This window comes from Dipodomys ordii, unplaced genomic scaffold (genome assembly GCF_000151885.1).
Source record: "Dipodomys ordii isolate 6190 unplaced genomic scaffold, Dord_2.0 Scaffold70, whole genome shotgun sequence".
NCBI classification, from domain to species: Eukaryota; Metazoa; Chordata; class Mammalia; order Rodentia; family Heteromyidae; genus Dipodomys; species Dipodomys ordii.
Window position 1 is genome coordinate 8,654,332 of NW_012267286.1, and position 11,546 is coordinate 8,665,877.

Consider the following 11,546-nt stretch of genomic DNA (forward strand, 5'->3'; position numbering starts at 1 on the left):
ACTGGGGTGAGGTGATATCTCAATGTTGTTTTGATTTGCATTTCTTTTATGGCTAGGGAGGTTGAGCATTTCTTCATGTGTCTATTGGCCATCCTTCTTACCTCTTTAGAGAAGTTTCTCTTTAAGTCTTTAGCCCACTTATTTATTGGGCAGTTGTTTCTTTGATAATTTGTTGTTGGAGAGTTTAATTTTTTGAGTTCCAGGTATATTTTAGATATGAGACCCTTCTCCGTTGTATGGCTAGTGAAGATCTCCCGATCTGTGGACTTTCTTTCTTTTTTTTTTTTGTCGGTTGTGGGGCTTGAACTCTGGGCTTAGGTGCTGTCCCTCAGCTCTTTAGCTCAAGGTCAGCGCTCTACCGCTTGAGCCACAGCGCCACTGTCAGTTTTCTAGTGGTTTATTGGAGATAAGAGTCTCACAGACTTTCCTGCCCGGGCTGGCTTTGAACCAGGATCCTCAGATCTCAGCCTCCTGAGTAGCTAGGATTACAGGAGTGAGCCCAGCTTCTGTGGGCTTTCTATTGATCTTGCTAGCTATGTCCTTTGCCATTCAGAAGCTCTGTAATTTCATGCAATCCCATTTGTCCAACCTTTCTTTGATTTGTTGTGTCGGTCTCTATTAAGAAAATTTCGGCCTGTGCCAAGGAGACCTAGGGTTTCTCCTATTCCATCCTGTAATGTTTTCAGAGTGTCTGCTTTGACTCCGAGGCCTTTGATCTATTTGGAGTTGATTCTGGTGCAGGGTGATATATAAGGATATAGCTTTAATTTTCTACAATTGGTTAACCAATATTGCCAGCACCATTTACTGAAGAGGCTGTCTTTCTTCCATTCTATTTTTTTTTTTTAGATCCCTTATCGAAGATTAGATGGCTATAGGTCTGTAGGTTCATTTCTGGATTTTCAATTCTATTCCATTGGTCCTGAGGTCTGTTCTTGTGCCAGTACCAAGCTGTTTTGATTACTATGGCTTTAAAGTAGAGTTTGAAATTTGGTATTGATATTCCTCCAGCACTCTTCTTTTTGTTAAGGATTGTTTTTGCTATTTGGGGTCTTTTATTATTCCATATGAATTTTTGGATTGCCTCTTCTGTTTCCTTGAAGAATGAGGTTGGAATATTGATAGGTATCACATTGAATTTGTAGATAGCCTTGGGAAGTATTGCCATTTTCATGATGTTGATCCTTCTAATCCAGAAGCATGGGAGGTTTTGCCACTTTCTAAGTTATGTTTTGATTTCCTTTTTCAGGTTTTTAAAGTTTTCATCATAGAAACCTTTTTATTCTTATAGCAGAAACAACTAGACTGATAATTTTCTTCTCTATGTACAAGGATTGTATTGATGGTGATCCTGTAATCTTGAATTAGTACATCCTTGGTCTAAATCATGGGAAATAAACTTCATATTAACACCCAACTCCATGTCAGTAGTTGACCACCCTGTGTCCATTTCCTCTCCTTCTCTTTCTCTTCTATTCTGAAATGAATTGCTCTGCTTTACCCTTATATATATGATTACAATAATTTGGAAGTAGTTTCTATTTTTGGCCTAACTCAAAGATATCTCAGGAAATCAGCATCTGAGCTGCAGCCTGTATTAATTAACTTCAATGGCTTCTGGTAACTTGGTCTCAAACTCCTGGGAAATCCAGAAGAGAAGGAGATCAATCTCTTATTGGCAGTAGCCATCGCCAACACAGATTAGATTTGATGTTGAGTTTATGAAATAATCAATATACAGCTGCTCACTACTTAATGAGAACTTTAAGCAAAAAAATCTATTTACTGTATCTGGGACAAACTATTGTGTTTTTTACTTGACTGGATTCTACAGGCAATATAATCACAACATTTTATATAACTACCGTACATAATATGTATACAATGAATATGCTGTATATATCATTATATCTTATAAATACACATATATCCATCATCCAGTGACTCACAGGTATAAACTGATTTGCCAGTACATATAAATCATGTTGAGTACAAAGTAAATTTATTTTGTATTCAAAAATAAATCAAATTTTATTCAGAGACAAAAATTCATAATTTAACTCATAGTCTAATTTGTAGATTTATTAATAAATTAAAAAATTGTTCTACCTTTAGATCAATTTTTCATTTTTAAAGAGAGTTCAATATGTTATCAAAAAAATATTAGTTTTATATTGAACTTTTTGATACCTTTAATTTAGCCTAATTAATCATGTTATGCTTTTGACAAAGTTTGAAGGCTTGTTTTCTTTTTTTAAAAAACATTTTTCTTTCTTTTTGATACTGGGGATTGAACCCAGGATGTTGCACTTGCTTGGCAAGTGCTCTGCCACTGTGCTACCTCCCAGCTGAAGCTTGCTTTCTAAGGCAGAGGCTATATCGCATGTGCTCAGATGGTGCTCAGTAAATAATTATTGACTTAATGAATCTGAATTAACCTAAAGAGCAAAAGCTTAAGGACTCTTCTCAAATGTAATTAGACTTAAAAATACATTAAACAGTAACCATGCATTTTCCATTAGACCTATGAGTCGAAAATGTTTGTCGTCTGTTTATCTATGCTATCTATGGTCCATCTGGATATCTATCCATCTATCTATGGGTGACCTATTATCTTACTTCACATGCAGCCCTCACTTTCCATTTTACAATGTAAGAAAAGTAAGAAGTTTCTGAGTGCTTTTCTAGGACAGTGGGACTGGGTCATTTGCTAAGGTGTGCAACCCTTGACATTGACTAGAGATGGGTACACCTTCCCGAGGTTTTGAGCCCAATAGGCTAGCACTGAATGCTGAACATCCTTCAATACAAGGGCCATTTACAAAAACTTATCTGACCCAAAATACCAATTCATGCAAACACAAAACTGCCAGTTACCTCATAATGAAGGAGCCTATTAAACTTCCATATAACACATGAAATGCTACTATGAAATGATAATGCCTATAGTACATTAAAATTAATGTTAACCGGATATTATTACTCAAATATTTTGACTCAAGCATGGTTTTTGTGGCTTTCAACTTATATTTAACAGAAGTCATAGACAACAAACATTTTATCACGGAACAGAAGAAATATTTGTTTTGTAAAAGTCCTTTCTCAATTAGAAAGCTTTGCTGGTCAATGTTCATATACTAATAAGAGTCTTATGCTCAGAGAGAATCTGTGCTGTTTAAGACTCATGGCATTCTAGAGGCTCCTTGAAGAAAAATCACACTTTCAACTTAGTAAATCCCTGATATATCACACACAGACTTAACCTCAGTATTGTTCCTAGAAGTTGTCAAGCACCAACTACTAGGAGCACAATCTAAGGTTGTCTTACATTTCAACTGTGATAAAAAAAAATCTTCACTAATTCATTCCTTAAATATCTTAAATTTATTTTAAAATTAACAATTTCCCCTCTTAAAGTCTGAGAATATTGGAAAGATAGCCTTGACCAAGATACTCATAATCTGACTTGTTGAATTGAAACCCCTTCGTGATACTATTTAGTTTCCTCATCTTGACATTAACGTTGGCTTTGGTGTAGACTCCAGTGTATACTCCTGCTTTTATAAAATCCCATGACTTCATCTATAAGTATCTATGACTGTAAATAACTTACAAAGTCCTGACAATGATTGAGGGCGTTACTTGGGGTCTCTGAGGAGGTTTTCTCTTCTTCCTCATCTTTGTTGTGTGAAATCTCCTGGAGTTGTGTCACACTCTGCAGAGCAAAAGGCACAGCATCCTGCAACCAAACAACAAAGTTAGAAAAAGGGCAAGGTTTGAAGTTGGTATTAAGTAAACATATCCCAAAGTAAACTTCATCATCTAACCCTCCATTTCCCTGAAAGTCAAAAAGGAAAAAAAGAGCTACAAAAAAATTGTGTAGCATCAGGCTACATGTAAGAAGCTATTTCCTTCTCCTTGCCCTGTGTCACTTTCTTATAATCTGTTTTTATGAAACCTTCTTTGGTTAAGAGTAAGCTCTGTTCAATGCTCTTGTTGTCCATTCTTTAGTACTCAATTCTTTGTATTTTAGAAATCACTCATTTTAAAAAATTTAATCACTAGTTTTCCTTAGTGACTGTAAGGGTCTTTTTGACAGAAAATGCTTACATTTTTTTATGGTCTGTCAGTGAAAATAAAAGACTTTGTAGTAAATGTTGCTAAGAGGTATTTTCTCCTTGAAATGAACATTAAGGACAGGTCCCACTGCCAGCTGGATGCTATAACGATGTTTGGGATTTTTTTTTTAATGGAAGGCAGAGCTTTAGGAAGAGATTAGAAAACTTGATTGTAAAAATCAGGCTTTGCATCCAATCATAAAATGACCAGAAATGCAACCAGAATGGTTACCTGTCCTCACAGAATATGAAATCTTGTCTCCAAATCAGTATACTTGTCGCCTTAATCCTCGGCTGGTATGGCATTTTATCTAAGTGTGCAAGCATCACTTCCCCAACTCAGACATCTGAAACGGGAAGTCATGGATTACTCAATTTACATGGAGCTTTGCTATTTTTTTATGTCTCATAATCATGGCCTTCGTGAAGATGTGATTAAGAACAATGTGTCCTCAGAAAGGCCCACAGAAGACACTCCTGACTTTTTTGTTGTTTGCTCTTTTTTTTTTATTTTTTTACTGAAAGCAGTTGTGCTCAGTTACAATTGCTTTGCTGAAATTGGTGATTAAGAGGGTCTCTCCAGAGGGACTGGAAACTTGTGTAGGTGTTTTTGTCTTGTAACATGATTGTGTGAAAGAATTTATTTGTTGTGGTTTTGTATCTGTATTGTGATTTTCCTTTATGCTGATGTTATACTGATTTTAGTTCATAGAGATCTATTAGTAAAACTAGATAAATAAATATAATTTCTGCCTCATGTACAGCAGTGTGAATGAATTCATCTGTATTATAAAGAAAATGGGCTGGTGGTTCACATGACAATCATCTGAGAAAAAGCCCCACCATTTGGTGATTTGAATCTTTGGTAAAGTAGAAGAGGTAGGGTGGGGATGGGGTTAAAAAACAAAACCCACTTACATTGGCTTCCTTCACCTGCATTCTTCAGAATTTCAAATTTGATATAGTAAGTTTTCTCATATAAAGGAATGAAAGATCACATTTTATGATGATTATGGAAACCAATGCATTCTTATGGAAACACTGAAAACAGCTGGATCTCACCTACCTGTATGTGATGAAGACAAAATGAAATGTTCTTCACGCAGTGCCTCACCGTCTTCTCTAAAGCTCTAAATAGCTTTTCTTCTCTGTTAAAGGTATTATCTTTTACCTATAATATATATGTTATTTGTTTTCATAATTCAAATGAATTTGATCTTTAAAAAATAGTACAGAATATACTGGCCCAGCACATTATAAAACTACTTCTGGTTGATATGGAAATCTCCACATAACACAGTCTTTTCTAAGGACACAGCAACCTTACATTCAATTACTATTGCAATGCTGTGTCATTTCATGCAACTTAATTTGCTGTTGCTCATTTTCACAATGGCACCTATGTCATAGCAGTTGTAAGATTATAAACCTCTTCTCTGCACTTTTTAAAAATAGCACATATTATGTATGGACATAAATTATATTAACTTGTAGATTTGTACAATAGATCAACTAACTAGAACATACTGTTTTTCTCATAAGAACCATTCCAGTATATTTTACAGGGCTTATTTACAAAACACTCTTAGGCCCATAGTTAAAGAAATGTAACTATTAACTATTAAATTTGATATAACTCTATCAAATTTAAAGAATAATAACTAATCTTCCATTGGGGAGCAATCTTCAGAGTTAAAATAGGGGTCACATAGGTTTAGTTACATTGTTTTGTCATTTTTACATGTGATACCTACTAGCATTCAGATAAATGTAGCTTTTATATGTTTTGGGCATTTTTTTAGAAGACAGACATACTGAAGTTTCAGGTAAACATTATTTCTTAGCAATCAAAATGGCCATAAGACAAACTCAGACCCAGCCTAGTGCTGGACATGGACACTAATGCTCCATGGAATTATAGTTTAGTTAGACACATAATATTTGTAGTTGATTTGGGCTCTGAATTTCACACAGTGAACCTTAGAACTTAAGGGATAGTAATGATAGAATGTTATTTAATGTTAAAAACTCCTTTGTAGTATTTATCTAGAAAATTCGTGATGAAATAGGCTGCAGAGTTCTTTGTAATCCACAGAACATCCAGTTCCCTCAGTCTTAGGATCTCCATGCTCCAAACCAGTCTGATATGGAGAACAATATTCTGGGACTGATGGTTGTCATTGCATTGTCCAGGGAGCCATCCTCAGATATCTACTTTGCATTTATTGGTCAAGGATCCAAGTGAATTGAACATGGGGATGCAAGAATTGCAAGGTAAGAAATAGTACCCAAAACTAGCTCACCATAACCAAGCCTTTCTCATGCTGCTTTACTGAAATATGCTGCTGTTCTTTATCTGCTTCATAAACTTTTGTTTATTTTTAAGAAACTAGCTTCAATGTCATCTCTTCTGCGAATGCCCCTCCCCCACTGCTATTCCTTCTATGGTAGAAATCAATTTCTCCCTCCTATGTGCACTTGTAACCCTAATGAATTATTTAAGCAATTCTCTCTATTGGATCAATTTCAAGTATTTAAGATTAAATATTTCTGCTTTAATAATAGTAGCTAACGTTTATTAAACACTAATTATGTTTCAGATATTGTGCCAAAGCCTTTCTTTCACTTACTCATTTTAATTTTCATATAACTATGGGGTAGGTTTGATTCATTTCACTTTCCAGGTAAAGAAACAGAAGCTTCAGGAGGGTGCAGGTATTATTAACATTCCACTAGTTTGTTTTTTTTAAAAAAACTAATAAGCCCTACTCTTCTGGATTAAGTTGAACACATGATGCCCTGCAAGAGACCCCCATTTCCCAGACTTCTTTGTAACTAGACCTGTGTTTGTAACTGAGTTGGGGTAAACAAGATCTGAGGGAAGTGCATTTAATTCCTAAGTCTTGGCCTGTACCATGGTCCTTGGGACTCGAACGATATGGCAATGCTTAAGCTTCAACCAGTCAGATGAAGACACTGTTTGAGAAAAGCGCTGCAAAAGAAGGGGAACTGTGTTTCTGAAGGATTTTATGAAGCAGAGCCTATATGTTCCCATCTCAAAGGTTATTAGAAAAATAAATGGTTTGCCAACTTAAACTACCATGCTTTGGAATCTCTTTGTGATAGATGCATGGTCTTTGCCCTAACATAGGTTGGGGGAGGCGGTTAAAGAAACACTCACATTAAGAGATAGAATCAAGATTCAAACCAAGCAGACTGAATTCAGAACTTAACCTGCTAGTTTTTAAATTTCTAATCTCTCACTGTGGTCTGTACCTGAGAGTTCAATACATGTATGATGAATTGAACAGAATCTTCCTCTTAGGTAATAGCTTTATACCCTAACTCTACCAATATTTCACCTGAGCTGCTGACAAGTGCAAAATTGATTGATTTGAGATTTATCTCTTCTCCAGTCCAGCCTATGCAGCTGATTTTCTGATTAACTGTGAAATGCTTCATTGCTGACAGGACAACCTCTAAAAAGATTAAGGGGGAAAATCTAATTAATATCCCTGCAGGCTACTTTAACTACAATTCACTTTTTGTTCACAATTGAAAAGTATAAGAAGTTGAAAGATGTGATAAAAAAATATGTAACAGCTTACACAAGAGTATGTCCCAAATTAGAAGCTGCTTATTTTATTCAACAGTATTATTTTGAGTCAGAAGAAAGATTTTGGAAGAGACTTATTTGAACTCCATATATATTCGCCAACAGGACCTACAATCTCTTTTTAAATTAATTCTCAATTTTATTTTATTATTGTGGCCTTTAGTAGAAATGATCTGATTGTCTATTTCCTGACCTATCATCATACAACAGAAATATCCTTAACTTTCACATTCTATTTCTATGTTAAGCCTCTTCTATTCAGTGGATCTAGTGTGAGCCCCTAGAAAGGTATAAAAAAATGAACACAAGAATTGATATCTGCTATCAGTCCCAAGAACGTCCATGTTAATGTTGGTGTGGAAAATCATGCCACCACAAGAGAAAATGAGATTAAGGCTTGGAAAGAAATATACTATATTTATGTGTCTACAGAAGGATCATTACAAGTCACACAAAGCCACAGGGGAGCACCATGTTTTGATCAGGTGGCCAAAGACAGAATGAAGAGAAAGTCTAGGCTAATGCCTTTATTGGGCTTTCCTTGGGAAAGTCAATGAAGGGAAGCAGATGTAGTTTAGAATTGTCTACTTTCAAACTTCTAGTAGCTGGTCTCTGGTTGTCTGGGTACTGAACTCTGGAATGATTTAGGGTTAAAAAAATAGTGGCTTACTCAATGTTAAAGGAGGAGGTGAATAGGGCTCAGGATTGGTTGGTTTGTACATAAAAGTTTTGTTCCCAGCTACTTGCTTTCTCTAAGAATTTGTTAGTCCTAGGAGTGGGGTAATCAGGCTTCTACCAGCAAGACATGGAGCATGAAGAAGTTTTCACTCTCATGCAAAATAAGAAGACTACATGTTCAAAGGAAAATGATATAATGACATAAAATAATGATGATAACAACCAGTATATATTGAGTGTTTACACACTGTGTTAGATGCATTTTTATATATGTACCATTTCTATTTAATCCCCAGAACTATCCCATGTGTAAGGCACTAATAAAATCTACAGTTTACAGATGTTACATTGAACTTAAGCTATGCTCCCAAGACAAATATTTAAGTGGTATAGATGGTGTGGGAGTCAAGGTTTAATAGCTTCAAAGATCTGGCTCTCTGCAGATTTCTGAAAATGTGAACAGTACCAAAGTTATCATAGAAAGGGAAAGTTGATTGGTTGTCCAAGGAAGGAATTAGCTGTTTCTGATTAAATAGTCAGAAAATAGCAAAGACTTAATGGAAGAAGGAAAGAAAAGACCACAGCAGCTAAGCATGAGGTAAATACCATAAGTATTAAACAAATGGTGACAAATGCCTAAGTAACTATATTGGGTGGTATGCAAGGGTATACAAATGTATTAACTGACATATGCTAGATTCAAGCGAGATCTCTAATATTGTAATTCTTAGAAAGGCAAAAATCAAACTTCAGCCAAATAAAATCAGGTACTTGAAAGGAATGAGATGGGATCAAGGGGAGAAAGGTTGATGAATGAAGCGAAGACAGGGAAAATGCAGTCAAGAATCTAATGTTCAATCTACAAAATTAAGGAGAGTGGGTAGGGGAGGGATGGGTGAGATTGTTGAAAGGGGTGACATTGATCACGATATAGTGCATTCATAAACGGCTTTGCTAAATGGCAACTTCTTTGTACAACTAAAGATAATAATAAATATATCCTAAAAATAAATAGAACACATTTTCTCTAATACAAAAAGCAAAACAGAAGTGTTGAATGAACACATAGTTGCCACTAATTTAAGCTAAAAATATTAGGGATGTTAACATAAAACATGATGAAAATAGGTAAATGAGAAGGCAAAAAGTTAAGACAGTATATATAGTAGGCTGAGAACTGTTCTTCCAAACTAGAAGCCCATCTCGGGGCCAAGAGCTTTCTATTGGGTGATTCTCAAAGTGTGTTCCACTGATCATTCATTTCAAGATCATTAGCTTCAAAACATTTGGAAAGTTTGTAAAACTACAGACTTCCTGGTCATACCCTTGAACCAGGTCGAACCTTAGAATCTGCCTTTCAGCAAGCTCCTCGGATAATTCTCCTTAAGCACATTAAAGTTTAAGAGCCTTTGCTAATCTATCCATTATTTATTAAGTGTTGAGATGAAAGTGGCTCAAGTCAAGCTAAGAGCTGACAAAGAACAGTTACCCACTAATAGAACGTGTGTCTGGGGAGTACGTGGGAAGGAGAGGAGAAGCTTGAAAACCATTCCAATAAGTTATGCATCTGAACACTTCTTTTTCTCATAGATATAATAAAGGTAATATGAACATCAAGGGAGTCCTAAAGGAAAGCCAGGGTTTCTCTCTCTCTCTCTTTCTCTGTCTCTTTCTGTTTTCTCCTCCCTTCCTTCCTCCAGACTCCCGCCTCAGTCATAGGGCTTGAACTCAGGGCCTGGGCACCTACGCTCTTTTTGCTCAAGGCTAGCACTCTCTCACTTTGGGCCACAGCTCCACGTCCAGTTTTTGAGTGGTTAATTGAAGAAAAGTCTCACGGGAATTTTTCTGCCTGAGCTGGCTTTGAACCATGATCCTCAGATCTCAGACTTCTGAGTAGCTAAGATTACAGATGTGAGCTACCAAGACTCATCACTAGATTTTTTTTTAAAGCAGAAGTAGAACAGAGATGCGGGATAATGTTGTTGTGGAGATCAGGTGCTGGATGTTGGACATAATGTTGTTGTGGAGATCAGGTGCTGGATGTTGGATGCCTAGAACATTCTTATTTCATGTCCCTATGTCCTGAGCTTTTCCTCGTCTGCTTCCTTAGTGGAAACATCAGAGCTGAGATCAAATCTACCCACCCCCTACTCACATCTTCATCTCTCCCTAAAGAGAGGGAAAACAAAGAGAATAGGACAATTACTGTGTGTTGATTCTCAGTGTTCCCTTTTTTTTGTCGGTCGTGTAGCCTGAACTCTGGGTCTGGGCGCTGTCTCTCAGCTATCTAGGCTAGCACGCTACCACTTGAGCCACAGTGCCACTTCTGGCTTCTTCTGATTATGTGGTGTGGAGGAATCAAACCCAGGGCCTCAAACATCCAAGGCAAGCACTCTACCACTGAGTCACCTTCCCAGCCCTGATTCTCAGTGTTCTTGTTATAACCTTGTAAACAACAAACAAAATCTCATAAAGACGTCAGCATTAATGTTCCCTGGGAAAATGCAGGTGATTGAAGAAGAAAAATTACCTGTGATTCTCCCCTGGTGAGAATCTTTAGATGATTTGTCACTCTTTTTGATTTCTTGCTAATTGAATGGATATTTAGTTTGGACAATTTGTCTTTCAGTGATTCATCCTCATCATTCTTCTTGTATTTTAGAACTGAAAAGGAAAAGTGCATTCTCATATCAGAGCACTGCAGCATAGGAAGTGTGCACTTCACTACAAGTTTTCAAGATCAACATTTATTTCAAGGTAAAAATTCATATGGCTTTTGACCCTCGTCTGAAAATGTCATGTGCTGTAGGCCCATCGTTTCATATGCCAGATGAACCCCCACCCAAGAACCTTCCAAAACTCAACCCTTAAAAATTTGACTCCTCAGGGCACCAAATTAATTTACCTGCCATATTAAAGAAATCTTTGGTCTGGACACCAGTAGTTCACGCCTGTAATCTTAGCTGCTCAGGAGACTGACATCTGAGAATTGCAGTTCGAAGCCAGCCTGGGCAGAAAAGTCCCGTGAGACTCTTATCGCCAATAAGCTACTAAAAAAAAAAATCTGGAAGTGGCACTGTGGCTCAAGTGGCAGAGCACTAGCCTTGAACACAAAGAAGCTCAGGAACAGCACT

General features: G+C 36.6%; 1 protein-coding gene across 1 annotated transcript in view; it reads right to left on the reverse strand.

Annotated features, from left to right (window-relative positions):
* Positions 1-11,546, reverse strand: part of Arhgef38 (Rho guanine nucleotide exchange factor (GEF) 38) — an 87,961-nt gene that overhangs the window by 8,595 nt on the left and 67,820 nt on the right. The window contains exons 7-9 of the mRNA XM_013023727.1: positions 10,943-11,076; positions 5,185-5,289; positions 3,614-3,739 (exon numbers count right to left, since the gene is read on the reverse strand). Coding sequence (XP_012879181.1) covers positions 3,614-3,739; positions 5,185-5,289; positions 10,943-11,076 — 365 coding nt within the window. The remainder of the gene's footprint in view (positions 1-3,613; positions 3,740-5,184; positions 5,290-10,942; positions 11,077-11,546) is intronic.